Below are 16742 nucleotides of genomic sequence, written 5' to 3' on the forward strand. Positions count from 1 at the left end.
ACAGTTGGCCGTGGACTGGACCTGGACAACCTGTAGTGCGCAGGTCACTGGTGCTTGTGTGCCATGCAATATAATCTGACGTTGGTCCTCTGTAAAAGACATGGTTAGAGCTTGGAAATCCCATAGTATTGGCCCCAACAATTGTAGCCATTTAACTCCTAGTACCAAATCAAATCCTGGCAGTGGAATCACCAGAAAATTGGCAATAAATGCATGTCCCTCAATATCAAAGTGTGTGGCTGGAGATATGTCCACACTAGTAATTTTAGCTCCATTGGCTACAGATACAGAAAGACGAGTCTGTTGCTGGACTACTAACCCAAGTTGTTCTGCCGCCGGCTGACTGATGAAATTATGTGTACTGCCCGAGTCAACTAAAGCCAGTAATTGTAGATGATGTAACTGGGCTTTAACCTGCATTGTGCTTGAATTGCGTAGACCAGTCATGGCATGAAGGGAAATCTCTGGATCTTCTGGGTCTGTTTCCACAATCTACTCCTTAGGTAGTATGTCATCTCCATCCTCCCACAGGCATATACTGAATAATCGTTTGCAGTGGTGACCAATGACATATTGTTCATCATAGTTAAAACAGAGGCCCTTGGCCTTTCTCTGATCCATTTCCTGTCTGGAGAGTTTTTTGAAGGAGCAGGTGGAGCTGAATTAGAGGTGTCTGAGCGTGGGGCTGCACTGTCTCTAGAACGTGGAGGTCCATAGTAAGGGATTGGCGCTGAGGCATTGTGCCTTCCTGGCCAAGCTGGTTTTCTGACCATTGACTCCTTTAGAACACGCTGCTTGTGCTCAATTGACCTGGCTAAATTCATAGCATGGTCCAAATCTGTAGGACCATGTAATTCAACTTCCAGTCTCAGAGCTTCTGTCAAACCCGCAATAAAAATATGAACATACTGTATGTGACTGACAAACTGGTTTGCTCTGGCTAACCTTTCCTGGAAGATTTTTTGGTACACCTCTAGTGATCCAATTTGTTTGTAATTGATTAATTCACCCAATGGATTGCTACTAGCTGGAGGACCAAATCTCATCATGCAAGACTGCCTAAAGGTTGCCCAATCCTGAACCAATTGGTCATTTCGGAATTGGGGGTACTATAGAAGCGCTTCATCGAGCATGTGGTAGGCGGCCAAATTAACTTTCTCATCCGCAGGTGTTTTTTTATGATAAAAGAACTGATCACACTTGGCTAACCAAATCAAAGGGTCCTTAGACCCATCATACATAGGAAAGTCAAGTTTTAAATACCTGGGATCAATATTTGGTCCTTGAACGGTAGGCCCCAGATGGGGATGGTGTTGACGCATTGGTGGTTGTGGATGAGATGGTGGGTGGAATTGATGGTAGGCGGCTGGTGGAGAGTAGGCAGCCAGTGGTTGTGCTCGTGTATCATTGTCCTCTTGTCGTCGGAGGAGAGCTTGGATGGCAGCATCCATTGATTTTATGGCTTCACGCAAGTCATTGGTTGTTTGACGCACCTCTTCCAGGGCTTGAGCCTGAAGGTCTATCCTCTGCCTAGTATCTTCCACGAATTGCCTCAAATTGTCAGGGAAAGAGGAATCCCCAAGGGTGGACCTGTCTGATACCAAGATGTTAGGATCTTTCTGAGCCATGGATCGAGTCACCCTTCTTTCCTCTCTTCCCTCCATGGATGCTCTTGACACTTGAAGGGAATTCTTGTTTCTAGAACGTGTAATGATGGAAATCAAAGAGAACGCAAGAGCTTGAAGGAAGCTCAACCTGGACCTCAGAGGGAGAATCCGACCTAGACCTCTGAGGGAGAATCTGACCTGTTTAATCTAATTTTCTCAATACTTGATTTCTCTTTTCCTTGACGTCCCCCTAAATAGGGTTGAGGACGAAATTACAAAGGTGACCATAGGTCAAGTGGTTCATGCCACATTACAACTGAACCAACCCAAAGTAAACCAAACCAAACAAAGTAAACTAAACCAAATAAAATTACGTGAAAAGTAAATTGACATAATTTAATTCTTATGCCTCTGGATAACTCGTGATGCTATGGAGTCCATAACAGACGACTTCCAGTGAACGTAAATAAAAAAAATGAAACTTAGGTAAGAATGTTTCATTTAAATAATAAGTCGACTCATTCTGATTGCACAAGATCGATCTAGATGAGACGAGTCAAAAGAGTTAACATGACTCGGACATTAACGAGTCGATTGGGTTGACTCAAACGGGCTGAGTCATGGCGCGAACAGGTTGAATCGTTTCAATTGATAGAATAAAAAATCCTGCACCTACGGGGATTCAAACCCGCACGCATGACATTAGTTAAGCGCTTGAGACCATTAGGCTATCTGGTTTTATGTGTTATCGTTGGATACACATTAAATATAGATTAAAATTATAGTAATATGTTTTTATGCAATTTTAATAATTGTACAAAATTTATTTAGGTTTTATGCATACTTGACTCTTGGGAGGGCCTTGTTTTATTGGTTCTTTGAAGGTACATAATCATCATGAGAAACCTTTTCTGTTGTGGCTTAATGGAGGTCCTAACTGCTCTTCAATCGGGTATGGCGATGCTCAGGAGCTTGGCCAAATTCTTATGTGTGATGGTCGAGATGATAACCAGCTTAAGCACTTCTCAGCAGTGGCCCAACGGCTTGGAGTATATACTACCAGTGACTATGCAGACATTCTTGAGTTTGTCGTCTGGAGGTGGAATGTGGAGATCATCTGAATGCCTGAGATCTCGAAGGATATGCACAAGACATCAGCATGGAAAAAAATAACCTTATTGTCCGAAAGAGAAATAAAAAGAAAATAAGTTAAACGTTTTTTAATCGGCATATGGTGGTTTTCTTCAAACCTTGCAGCAACAAGTTTTGAATTCTAAAAAACCATAGCTACGAGTCCTGAACATCAATGCTCATATACCATGTTGATTTTCAGACTCCATAGATTTAGCTCATGGGAAAAAAAAAAAGACACCCATTGGGAGAAAACAAGAGGAAGAAAGATTATTGACTTACTATCCTAACGTTTCCACTGAAGTTCAATTTATAGATTAATGAACTACAATATTATAATTATGCCCCTAAAACTTAACCTAATTACATTAATGTCATCTCTTATAAGATGACTCTTTATTTACCATCCTGCCATCACTATGTGGGCTTATGGGCTTTCCACATATCTTGGATATGTGGGTCATCCTTGGTCTTATGGGCTTGATCTCATCTTCTAACACACTTGAATGTGTTGGCTTGAGCCCATCTTCCAACATATACAATGACATAAATCTGTCACTTGGGGCAAACGTATGGGGTGGAGAGGGCACATTGTGGGCTATCTTTGTTTACCAGACACTACCTAAACCCAATCCCCGACCCCAAACCCCAGCCCCAAACCTAAAAAACCTGAATTGTCAAACCCGAATTTGACCCGATCACCGTCCTTGCCCATCCCTATAAGCCAAACTTAAACCCGACCCGTTCCCATTCCATCCTCATAAAACCATACCATTCTCGACTCTGTTTTATATCTTTGTTTCATATGTGGGTTAGGTTCGGATTGGGTTTGGGAAAACCCAACGGTTTTTTTCCCGCATCATCCTAACCTATGGGGTGAAATTAGTAACTTGTCGGGTTGGGTCAGGTTCCCTGTATTCACACTTCTTCACTCTCCATCTGTAACACTATCGAAAAACTGAATACCCTATTAGAACACTTTGTTCTTCAAATACGTCTCTTTGGTATTCATTTAATTGTACTATTTGTTTGCTAAACTATTCGAATAGATAGTAAAGTTAAAGTTTGAGTACAATTTAAAAGTTTATTCAAAGCTTTCAGCATAGAGACTCTAAGTAGGTGGAAGTGATGGACTTGTAATGGAACTAGGGATGTGGGAGGACTAATCCTAGTTAGACTAGGACTAGTGATGGATGGTGTAGTGGCGTGGCCTGTTATTGTAGATGGAAGATGACTTGTGACACAATGCAAGGTTTAGTCCTAGGGTTAGTAGGACTTAGTTTGGGTTAGGTGGCTTGCTAGTGAATGTATTTATTGAAACGAATGACTCAAGGCCTTACACTATTTATAAGCTCGTTGGTTAGGACCCTAAACAACTGATGAGTACTGAAGGGGACAACGACTCCGTTCCCAATAAATCCGTGATTGCTTTAAGACTACTTCAAACAAAAAGTTTGAAGAAATCAACAAAAACAGCAACGAACACGTGTAACCGCATTACAGATTTATTCTACTTTTTGTCCCCGCTCACTTTATCCGTACTGAAAAAAGTCACGTGCTTCTCCTCTTCACAAGGCCCTTTTAGTATAAAAAAAATTAAACTAAGACTGGGACCCGCCAAAAAGTTGCAGTTTCTTATTCGTTTCCTGTAACAAAGATGAAAACAAGGTAAAAATGCGTCTTCACTTCCTATAGTCTGCGTAACTGAGGAGGAGAAGTTTACCTAATTGAAATCGACGACACAGATCGGTTCAAGTCCCGTGTTTGGATTCCCAAAACGGATCAAAATGGAGACCCACGGATGAAATCAGAGGCAGCCCCTTGGATTCCTCAATCTTAATCTTCAAGCTTTGACAATGAACCACCTGATCCAACCGGTGCAGCCTCTTGTAACCGACGGTTGTTCCACGGGCCAACAACCGCCCGTCTGCAAACACTTGATGCTTCTTGATCCTCTGCCCGAGCCCAATTGCTTCTTGAATCCTCACCACATTGAACCGGAACTCCCCTCTCAGTTCTACCCAGTGTCTGTTGTTCTTGTTCACTTCCGGCGCCCAGAACGTCCATAGGTGGTCGTCGTCCAGGACATTTGCTGTGACGAAGTCTCCGTTTTTCCCACCTCTTATGCTGCTCGCCTTCACTGCGCTCTCCGTTGCTAAATTAACGGAGAAAATACTATCAATGGCTCTGTGGAATTCTCCTAACCGCTGGACGTCGGACTCGGAGATAAGCCCGGTTGTGTTTGGTGGGACGTTTAGTAGCATCACACAGTTCCTTCCCACCGACTTGTAGTAGATGTCGAGGAGCTGGCTGAGAGGCTTTGGGCTCTCGGATTTGTGCCAAAACCAGCCTTTTCTTATGGAGACATCGCATTCAGGAGGCACCCAATCGGTTCCACTGGGATCACCGGTGTTTAGATAATTAACCAAGCTCGCGTCTCCGATCCGGAGAGATGTTCGGTTAATTGTTGACCAACTGGTGTTTCCAGAGTAACCCATTTCGTTTCCCACCCATCTAACGTCAGGCCCTGCGTCGGAGAATATGTTAATGGTGGACTGCAACTCCTCCACCATAGAAAACCATGAGGAGAAGTAGTATGTAATGTTGGGGGCGTTCGCGCCCTTTGCTCCATCAAACCAGACCTCGTGAACACGCCCGTACCTGAACGCGGCGATAGGATATATAGGATCAGGTAATTTGTTAGCTCAGAGCACCTGAATAGTGAAGCAAATGCCAGAGCGTTAATTACCTCGTGAAGAGCTCCTGCAACTGGCCCAAGTAAAACTCATTGTAGGCTACGTCCCTCCCGTAGCGTTTCTCATGGCGGTCCCATGGCGAGAGATACAGCCCCACATCAATTCCTCTCTCCTTGGCCGCGTCCGTGAACTCTCTCACCACATCCCCTTTGCCGTATCTCCAATTACTTCTCTCCACAGAATGGTCTGTATATCTAGAAGGCCATAAGCAGAAGCCATCGTGATGTTTGGCGGTGAGAATAGCAAGGGAGAAGCCGGATTTGGCAGCCACTTCTACCCATTGCCGGGTATCCAGTCCCGTCGGATTGAAAACAGAGGGGTTCTCGTGCCCTGTTCCCCACTCCGAGTCCGTGAAGGTATTGACACCAAAATGGTGAAACATTATCATCTCTCTTTGCTGCCATTTTAGCTGAGAATATGTTGGGAGTGGAAGAACTGGCAATGGAGGCGGCGTAGCCTTTGACGCAGCCAAGCCAAAGGCTCGAAGCAGTAGAGCAAACAGCAAACTGATGCTTCCTAAGCTCATTCTGATTTCTGAAGCTTTTCTCTGGATTTGGAGGATTAATGTGGTTGGTCTGTGGTTCTTTTTGTTCTCTTTTATTTTTGTTTTATGGTGCGCTGTGAAGACGATAAAGCGATACTGATGATGCAAATGATAGACACCGGCCAGTTCAGTAAAGATTCTCCCTTCGTACCCGGGCCACCCAGGAATTACAGGAAAAGATCTTTACCAGTTCCTGGAATGGAATATTTGCTGAAATAAAACAAATGCATATGCATATTGTAAGAATTATTGAAGGAATATTTCCAGACACAAAACAAATGCATGTGCATTTTATTTAATGGTCACATCAATGGGTACCTCTTAAAAAACAAAAAAAGGGTGGTCACATCAATTGAGATTTACAAGTTAAAAATTTAACTTAGGCATGGAATCAATAACACAATTTCAAAGTAGAAATCCAATCACAAATCATAAGGAGACAAAGGAATTTTTGTTATCGATGTTCCCCTATTGATATTCATCACCCAATAACCCTTGCTTGGAAAATTCCACTATTCTAAGCTCTGATAGCTGGACTTATATAAAAAAGATTACAAACTTTTTAAGCCACATATAGCTCAAGTACACTCTTTTACAAATACAATCTCTCCAAGAGATTGTCTAGATTGTGGCTCAAGCCGACTTTTTCTATTTAGATTAAAATAGGTTCTAGATGAACATCACACATAAGAAATGAAAAAGAAATGAAACATCACTTACACCCTTTCACTTGGAGAGTACCTTTTCCTCGAGAGATCAAACATCTTATCTTTGTGGCACAATGTGAATATGAGAGCTTGTCTAAATGAAATGCAAGGAAAGGTGGAAGAAAGACTTGGACTTTTTTCAAGGTTATGGTTCTCTTTCGCTCAAAAGCACTTTGAGAAGTATTTGCAAGACTTTGAGAATAAAGACTTGAAGATTTTCCAGTAAATGCTCTTTTTTTTCTTCTATGTGAGGTTTGGTGGGGTATTTATAACTTCCCCAAGCCAAACTAGCAATTTTTTGCCCGTTACAAAAGTCAATGTTTTGATTGATCGATCATTGCCAGGGTATGATTGATCAATTCAAATTCCATCTAGTAGTGCAAGACAAGTATGATCGATTAGTGTTCTTCCTATGATCGGTCATGCTTTATGTCCCTGACTAGCAGGATTCTATCTGATTGAATAGTCATGTGGGATGATCGATCATTCAATGTAAAATTTACTTGCCTTGATCGATTAGTCCAAATGAGATGATCGATTATGCTTTGTAGTACAGTTTGGCCATGTTCTCGATGATAGATATGTTGACTTATGTCGATCGATCATGCTTTATAAACTTGACTTATGCACTTCTGAATGATCGATCATTGGCAAATGTTGGTTGATCATTCCAGTGTCAGTTCAACTAAGTTGACTTTAAAGGCATAGGAATGAATGATCCTAAGTGCTCTAACATGTTTGAAAAGATGTCAATAATAATTTAAAACATGATGAATGCAATGAATACCCTAAAACTCCAAGTTAGTACCTCAAATCGAAGGAGTTTGGACAATTCTCTTTTACATGGACTGAGTTTTGATATACATCAATGTATCCTAAACTCTAGTATTCTCTTTGTCTTCTTCTTCAAGGGTAGGCTTTCCATGATGCTTGAGGTCATGAGTATGTTTGATTTATTTTGAAACATTTAGAACTTGAAATACATGTCTCTTGAAGGTAAAGTATTTGAGATACTTAGTTTACAAATTGTTAGCTCTATTAAGTTTTGTTATCATTAAAAGCAAGAAGGGAATCAACCTATGTTCAACAATCTTCCCCGTTTTTATTATGGCGAAACCTAACTTTATAAAATTACAATATAAAAAATCCCTAAGGTTGGAGGTAAGTCAATTATGCAATTTTTGGAATATGCTCCCCTTTAATCTTTGCATAGTTATTTTTAGTCATTTATACAATTTTTCAATTCCTAGAGTGCCTAATGAGTCTAGGTTCATCCTTCTTTTTCTTCCCCTTTTTGTCATACTCAAAAAGATTTAAAAATAAGACACAAGAGTCAGCAAAAAGTATTGGCTCAAGGCCATTTTTGTTAAGCATCTAACCAATACTACCCAAAAGACCGGCCTTGTAGGTAGCAAAAAGCCAAACACTTAACCCAAGATCATAACATCACATACCCATTGGAGAAAGAGCTTGCCCTCAAGTTCTTACGAGTCGACACTCAACAAACTCCTTCGTTATGAGCCAACATCCACGACTGCCCACTCTAGCGACACCGCTAGGTCGCCCCCGTCAGGATTCGAACTCGCAACGTAAGTAGTGGCTTTGATACCAAATTTTTATGGTCCCTTGCCATGGATCGAGTAACTCGGCGTGGGATTGGTGAATCCAGAGTTGTAAGAGAGTTGATGCTCTCAGTTAGGAGGAAAAGAGCCTCCTTTTTGTTGTTGCTCTCGGTAGAGACCTAGAGAAGCCTTGTGGCTGCTGGATTATAGAGGTAAAAGATCCTCCTTTTTGCATCTATGCTGTTGTTCTCAGTAAGGGTTGGGAAGACACTTGCTGCTCACTGAAAGGAGGGGGATGGCCTCCTACTGCTCATGACTGAGAGGGATTAGGACCCTCTAGCTGTTGTCCGGTTTAAGGACTGAAAAGCCTTTAACTTTGGTAGTCCACGGTTTATAGGTTAGGAGTCCCTAACCTTGCTGCTCTCTGGTTTAGAGGTTGAAGAACCTCTAGCCTTGCTGCTCTAGGTATAGGGGTTGGAAAGCCTCTATCTTTGCTCGAAAAAGAGAAGAGGAATCCTCTCTTGCTATTGTGCACTGATTAGAGGCTAAAGGCCTCTTGTTGAGCTCGAAAAAGAGGAAGAAATCCCTCCTTGTTCTCGGTGAAGAGCAAGGTAAAACAGAAAATCAAAGAGAGAAGAAAGAGATTCCGATTTAAGAGGGTCTGGACCTAGAGCTCGTCAAGGAGACCTCCAAACCCTAGAGCTCGTCAAGGAGAACTCTGAACCCCGTTTAACCTAATTCAAGACTTGCCTTTTCTCATTCTCCTTCCCCTCTAAGTAGGGTTGATGCCAACATAGTTTAGGGTTTAATTTTACAATTCTACCCTTGCAGCAATTTAACTTAAATAATGCCTAAAAACGAATTTAAAACAATATGAAAATAAATCAATTAACTCAGTGACTCAATTCGCCTCCTTTGGATGACTCAGTTAGCTATTGAGTCCACAACATCTGCCCCCCCCCCCCCCCCCCCCCCCCCCCTTTTGGAAAGAGTTTGTCCTCAAGCTCGTAAGCTGGATAGACCAGCTTGAAGTTGTCCAACTGTTCCCATGTAGTTGTGGTTGGTTTGATGGTTGTCCAATGGACAAGGATCTCCCACTGGTCATTAACCAATCTGGCTCATAACACTGTGGCTGGTGTAAGGATGATGTGTCTATTGTCCATCGGAGGAAAGGAACAGAGTGATTGGGGGGTGTAAGCCCTTACGTGGTTTCAGTAGGGAGACATGAAACACACCGCGCAACTTGGCTGTGGCTAGAAGTTGTAGCTGATAGGCCACTGGTTCCACGTGCTGAATAATTGGGAAAGGCCCAAAGTACTTTAGTGAGAGTTTATGGCGCGACGATCCTTCAATGGAGTGTTGTCTGTACGGTTGTAGTCATAGAAAAAATTAGTCCCCCACCTCGTACGAGACGTCTCTATGCCCCTTGTCATAGAAATATTTCATACGAACTTGTGCGCTCAGGAGACGATCTGTAATATTCTGTAGTACCTGGTCGCGGTCCATGAGGACCTGATCAATTGCTTCCACGTGGGTGAAACCTGGAGTATAAGAGAGAAGCCTAGGAGGATCTCAACCATATAGAACCCTAAATGGAGTGGATTTCACTATGGAGTGGAAGGAAGCATTGTAACAATACTCAACCCACGGTAGCCACTGAACCCAGTTTTTAGGACGATCGCCCACAAGGCACCGAAGATACATCTCTATGGTACAGTTAACCACCTCTGTTTGGCCATCTGTCTGAGGATGATATGAGGATGAAAATTTCAGCTTTGTGCCACTCAGACGAAAAATTTCCTGCCAAAAATTGCTGGTAAAGACCGCGTCCCAATCACTAACAATGGATTTTGGAATACAATGCAAGCAGACAATATGCTTGAGGAAGGTCTGTGCTACTCGGGATGCTGTATATGGGTGTGCCATAGGAATAAAATATGCATACTTGGAGAACCTATCAACCACCACAAATAAGACCAATTTTCTGGATGTCTGGGGAAGACCATCGAAGAAGTCTATAGAAATATCAGCCCAGACTTGTGTAGGGAGCGCGAGGGGTTGAAGAAGACCAGCTTGACTTAAGTGTTCGGCCTTGTTGCATTAACATACCTGGCAGGTTGTGACATATGTTGCAATGGTAGTGTTCATCGCCTGCCAATAGAAATCAGCCTGAACACGATGCAATGTTTTCTGGATGCCTTCATGTGTGTTGTCATGGTAGGCAGAGAGGATTGTTGCAACCAACTCGGAAGTGTGTGGTATATAAATCCACATGTTGTAGCAAATAAGTGAATCCTGGATGGAATACTTAGAATCCATCGTCCCCTCTGTAGTTTTTTTGTGCAGCTCCTGTTGGGCAAGAATACAGGCATGTGCTTCCCTAACCAAGTCTAATATGAGGAAACAAGGCTGGTTGATAGCATTGATGAGCTGTTGGTTCTCCAAACGTTGTGACAAAGCATCCTCTGCCTTGTTTAATCTCCCAGAGCGGTACTTCACTGAAAAATCAAATCCAATCAACTTACTGATCCAGTGCTGCAGTGGAAAAGTAATGAATCATTGTTCAAGCATGAATTTAAGGTTATAATGATTAGTACAGATGGGAAATGCACAGCCCTATAAGTAAGATCGCTAGTGTTGGACAGCCTTGGCCAAACCGATTAATTCTCGTTCAAGTGCGGCCAGTTTGTGATGTAGTACTACCAACTGCCTGTTGAAATATGCAATGGGGAGAGCTGTTGTAAGATGGCCCTAATGCCCCCACCGGATGCGTCACACTCTACAACAAATCATTTTGCAAAATTGGGAAGTTGTAGTATAGCTGTGGATGTGAGAGATTGGAAGGACTGTGTGACGTCTTCATTCCAAACAAAGGAATTTTTCTTGAGGAGACTGGTCAATGTTGTTGCCAAAGGCCCATAATTTTGGATGAATTTGCAGTAGTATCCGGCTAGGCCCAAAAATCCTCTCAAAGTTGAGCTCTTCTGCGGTTGTAGCCAATCGGTAACTGCTTGAATCTTCTCGGGATCAACAGTGACCCCTGCATGGGATATAACATGTGACTTTGCAAAAGAGCATTTAGATTTCTTCAAATAAAGTTTGTGGGCTCGTAATAATTCAAATACTACCCGTAAATCCGCTAAATGTTGTTCCCCAAACTTGTTGTATATGAGTATATTATAAAAAAAAACACAATATTTCGGAGATAGTTTTTGAATACCTCAGTCATCAACGCCTAAAAGGTGGATGAGGCATTTGATAACCCAAACGGCATCACCCCAAACTCAAAATGGCCGTGATGAGTGCGGAAGGTTGTCTTCTCAATGTCAGACGAGTGCATACGAAGTTGATGATATCCTAAGCGCAAGTCCAATTTTGTGAAGACCCATGAACCATGTAATTCATCCTGGATCTCCTCCACTACCGGTATAGGGAAATTATCCTTCACGGTTTGGGCATTTAATTCCCTATAATATACACAAATCTCCATGTAACATCATGTTTCTTCACGAGTAAGACAGTTGACGAGAAGAGGGAGCGGTTGCCACGAATAAGGACCTATTGCAATATGGCCTGGCACTGCCGTTCGATTTCATCCTTCTGGAGGTGTGGATACCGGCACGGCCTAACCACCACCACATCTGAACCTGGTTTTAAACAGATCCTATGGTCACAATGCCTCAAGGGAGGCAATCCAGAAGGCTCGTGGAAGAGGTCTGAGAACTCGACGAGAAGTTGTTCCATTGTGTTGTCGGGTTGGTCCTGTGTGTGGATGGTATGAAAGGTGGTGGGCCTTGTCCACTTGACTGCCCTGTAATAGCACTTGGCGTATGCCCGTTGCAAAGCTCATAGATAAAGCAGAGAAGTCCCACAAGATGGGTCCCAATGTTTGTAACCATTTGATGCCCAATACCATATCAAATCCTACCAAAGGTATGACAAAAAATTCTGCATGAAATGGAGTCATACCAATTGACAATTTTACCGCTTTGCTAATCCCATAGCTAGGGATTTTCTCCCCATTGGCCACTGAAACCGTGGTTGTTGGGTGTGGATGGATCTGCAGCCGAAGATGTTGAGCAGCTGTTAAAATGAGAAAATTGTGTGTGCTTCCCGAATCCATGAGTCCCACTAGTTCCTAGTCCATGGCTCGAGCTCTGACTTGCATAGTTTTGGCAGATTTCTGCCCTGTAATGGCATTCAGAGAGATTTCTGGTGGGTTCTCCTCACTTGGACCATCACTGTGTTCTGGTTCCTCTACTTCATCTACTTCTAGCCAGAACAACCGTTTACAGTGGTGGTTTGCCCTGTACTGTTCATCACAGTTGTAGCACAGGTTCTTAGACCTCCATTTAGCCATCTCCAAACTTGTTAATTTTCTGATATACTGAGTTGATGGATTACTAGGGCGTGTATCGGCTGGCAGAGTAGTGATCGGATTATTTTTGGGTTGTGTTAATGCTGGATATGCCACCTGAGGGGAAGTATTTTGCCTACCTTGCGAATTCGTGGAAGTGTTTCATTCCCCTTGCCAAATTGGCCGTCGATGTTGATGTCGTTGCCTTTTTTCCATCGCTCGAGCTAAATTCATTGCCTGAGCCAAATCTGAAGGTGAGAGAAGTTCTACTTCTAACCTCAAAGATTCATTAAGGTCTACGATAAAGAAGTTGACCTGCTGGTCGACTTGCACCATCTGGCCAGGTCTAGCCAATTTTTTTTGGAACTGTTTTTTATACAATTCCACATATGTGGTTTGTCTCAATAGTACCAAATCTCCCAAGCGGTTATTGTGGGTGGGAGGGCCAAATCTAATTTTGCATAACTTTTCAAAATTTCCCCAATCCAGCACTGATCTTTCTAATTCCACTTGATGATACCATAATTGTGCTTCATCTAGCATGTGGAAGGCGGCTAGTCCCACCTTGTCAAACTCAGCATTCCCTTGATTTGAAAAAAAAAACTCACATCTATGCAACCAAACTAAGGGGTCAACTAACCCAGTAAATGTAGGAAAATCCAATTTTGTATACTTGGATATTGTGCCTCCACCCTGCGGTACATGGACAGCGGTGCGCCCGACAAACTACTCCTCCCTTCAGTTGTGCAAATTATTCTCCCCCATTTGGTCTGGGGTAGTGTGTCTTTCTGCCATGATACTAGAAAATCATGCTAGAGAGTCATTGGAGTTGCAAGTTAATGCTAGGAATTTGTTCCAGCTGCTGGCCATAACTGGCCAGTCTCTCCCGTTGTTCAGCCTGTGCATCCTGCACCTCTCTGATTATGCTTCTCATTTCTTCATTGTTGGATGTATCCTCCATGTTATGCAAATGGATACACAAATTGTACTTAATTACAAATGCTTCAAACAAAAAATACAAGTACATGAGAAAATGTGAGTCCAAGGGAGTCAAAATATAGTCCTCAGGACTAGAGAGAACTAGGTTGGTGGTGGTTGACAACTATGGAGAGTTTTGAGCATGGTCTCGATCCTCAGTTGGAGGTACGATCACCAAGAAAGCAATGGGTACTGGGACAGGAAAGAAAGAAAAAATATAGAATACGAACCTAAACTACTAGAGATGGTAGATCATAAAAGAATCACATTATCTTTGTGGGTTGACTGAGTTAGGTCACAAAGCCTGCTTTGATACCTTGTTGAATTTTTGGAAAAGAGAAAAACTTCATTGACTTTATGTCATTTGAGTACAATGAACTACCCTTATCCCGGTTACACCAAAAGTTAAATACTAAAAGATAAGTCCTAGAATAATTGAACAATTAAAATAAATAGAAGGTTAACCCGACTAAAATTCTTTTAACTGAGACTCTTCTATAAGACTCCTATAAGACTCTATCATATTAATTCTGATTCTGTGAAACTTCTTACTATGAGAGTCATGTAAGACTCTTTCCATACAAGTTATTATTCATCATAAACAATCTAAATTTGTTATTTTATAAGAAAATGGCACACTTTCCTCCTATATGAGAAATAAGACTTTGATCACAAATTATATCAAGCAAACAACAAGGAGAAATTTTCAATGATCATTCAAATCCATAGCTTAAACATCTTGGGATCATGTGCTCTAATATTGACTCATTAGACACATAATGGTGAAACTTCCTTCCGACACATATTCTAGTATGTAATGATGTAATGTCATTCTCAACCAAATTATCAAGATTGCAATACAGACATTATATTGGTTGATTACATCATGTTGAGGGATAGTTTAAATATCTACATAGTTTAACTGGATAAGACAACTCCAAGCTTGCTTAACAGAGCATTTAAATATTGATTTTAAGACTTGAATATAAGTTTATTTTCCCTCATTTTACTTGGAAGGGGTAAAGGGGCCTTGCCAAGTCTCCCCAAACGAGAAATAGAAAGAAAAGGAATGAACCCTGGTAAACAATCAATTATACCAAGCTACAACACTCGTAAGAGTTACACAACCATCTACATCAGCCACAAAACTTGCCAGATCTTTGCACAAACTGTGTAATGTGATGATATAGTAATCAAATACAAGTCTAGCTTCACAAAATTTGAGCCCAAAATCTACTAAACACAAAACCAAGTGCATGACTCGGCAGTGAATTGAACCCAACATTTCCAAATAAATTGGTGACTTATTCATTAGGCCACTAAGTCTTAAGCACAATTGAGAAAACATCTATGTTACATCAAAATTAACAAGGACAACAAAAAAGTAGCGTGATGAAAGTAATGCAAATTAACTAGGAGAAATAAATTCATTACTTAAAATGAAATCCACAAATAGAACTTGGTAGTTGAAAATTTACTTGATTAACATTGGTTGCTTGCTAGGTTTTGATCCACTCCAACATCCGTAAAGGTTGGGTAACTGAGCCTTGAAAAAGTTGTTTTTGAGGCGTACAGTTCTGACCACCGATATGGGGATGTAACGCATAATGCTGAGGCAAAATTCCAACATCTATTAACTGGTACGTTATGCTACTCCCAATAGAAGAGAGAGATGAGAGACCATTTGAGATAGTGATGCTTCATAAACAACTGGAGAATAAGACTGATACATTTATGGAATCTGGATTTTATTTCTGTTACATTTTGGAATTGAGTTGGATATCTTATTTAATTGTATCGTCAAATCCTATTTATATAATATCCAAAAATTTGGATCCGAATTTAGATCTGATTCAGATAATATCTAAGTTATGGCTTCAACATGTGGCCAAGTCACACGGCTCCAACTGCTACTTCGTGGTCTTGCCTTTAGTTTACTAATTCTATTTTGTGACAACTTATGTATCGCATAAATGTAAGCTAATGTAGTTTTTCAGGCTAGAGAATTGATCGTCATTTATTTACTTCTCAATAATTCGCACATATGTGCACCAAAGTCTTGTCTCAACAACATTTCCATGAATTATGTAGCTTAGTGTGGATAACTTCTAAGGGTAAAGGGATAAAAACGATAAATCAATAGTGGGTGCAGCTCATACAACCCCTAACCTCTACACGACCTAGAAACTAGCCGCCAACTCAAAAGACTCCTAACAATGTAACCAAATCAACATGCTAAGATTGAGGAGAAGAAGAAACTAGCTCTTCCAATTATATGATAAGCTCTCCTCATTAGGAGATTTAGTTAGCGTCAAGTTCTTTTGTTAGGAAAGTCGATTATTCTCGATAATCTATACATTCACTCCTCTTCTACAGTTAGACAAGGTTACTGATAGAGATAACACTTATCATATAGATAACAAAAGATAACAATTATCATGTAAATCTTATCCATATGTAACCTAATGATAACAATTATCATGTAAATCTTATCCATATGTAACCTATAAATACCTGTGATTCGTGAATGTAAAGCACGATAAATATTTCTTCTTCCTTCAATTATTCTACATGGTATTAAAGCGACCGATCTCTCTAAATTCTCCTTCCCGTCGTTGAAGAACCAGAGCCATAGCTCTTTGTCCCTCCCTCTTTGTCATTGTCGTGTACGTCCCTACAATAGAGCAACCTTCTAGCGCTCGTCTAAATCGCCGCCATCAGGTGAACCAACTCTGATAGAGCCTCCAAAAAATGTCGATAACCACAACTGAGCCATCGTTCGGCCTTCCGATGACCCACACCAGTAGCCTCGACAAAGGTCTTATTCTAACTCTTCACCCGTTGAGTCTGCTGCCTTCATTCCCTCTGACTTTGTTTCGAACTTCACCTTTGTCATCGTCGTCGGCATCGGCGTCACCGTCGACCTTCACAGTTGCTGCATGCTGCCTGCTGCCGCCGTCAGCTCTATTGGAAACCACACTCGCTTTCACTACACCACCCACACTCCCCCTTCTTTCTCCTCCTCCGACCTTCAATTAATCAAAAACCTTTAGATTAATCGAATGAATGGGAAACCGTACACATGCGAACAAAGCGGGTG

General features: G+C 41.6%; 1 protein-coding gene across 2 annotated transcripts; it reads right to left on the reverse strand.

The window, feature by feature from the left end:
- Positions 1-3920: 3920 nt before the first annotated feature.
- Positions 3921-6111, reverse strand: LOC137934419 (alpha-L-fucosidase 1-like). Of its 2 annotated transcripts, XM_068778737.1 has the most exons (3): positions 5488-6111; positions 4462-5399; positions 3921-4384 (listed from the first exon to the last, which is right to left on the reverse strand). In XM_068778737.1, exons 1-2 carry the CDS (start codon positions 6018-6020, stop codon positions 4490-4492), a joined length of 1443 nt encoding a protein of 480 aa, XP_068634838.1. In that variant the 5' UTR covers positions 6021-6111; the 3' UTR covers positions 3921-4384; positions 4462-4489. The 2 variants fall into 2 exon arrangements, with proteins under 2 accessions (XP_068634838.1, XP_068634837.1); XM_068778736.1 differs by having other exon boundaries at positions 3921-5399.
- Between the last annotated feature and the right edge of the window lie 10631 nt (positions 6112-16742).

The sequence above is a fragment of the Aristolochia californica genome, unplaced genomic scaffold (genome assembly GCF_029961685.1).
Source record: "Aristolochia californica isolate CCGP_79_NKW_82.1479 unplaced genomic scaffold, dmAriCali1.0.hap1 SCAF_6, whole genome shotgun sequence".
Taxonomy (NCBI): Eukaryota; Viridiplantae; Streptophyta; class Magnoliopsida; order Piperales; family Aristolochiaceae; genus Aristolochia; species Aristolochia californica.

Coding starts and splice junctions, on each gene's coding strand:
- LOC137934419 (XM_068778737.1), bottom strand. CDS start 6,020: ATGAGCTTAGGAAGCATCAGTTTGCTGTTTGCTCTACTGCTTCGAGCC. Junction 5,400..5,487: donor TTGCAGGAGCTCTTCACGAG/GTAATTAACGCT, acceptor CGCCGCGTTCAG/GTACGGGCGTGTTCACGAGG.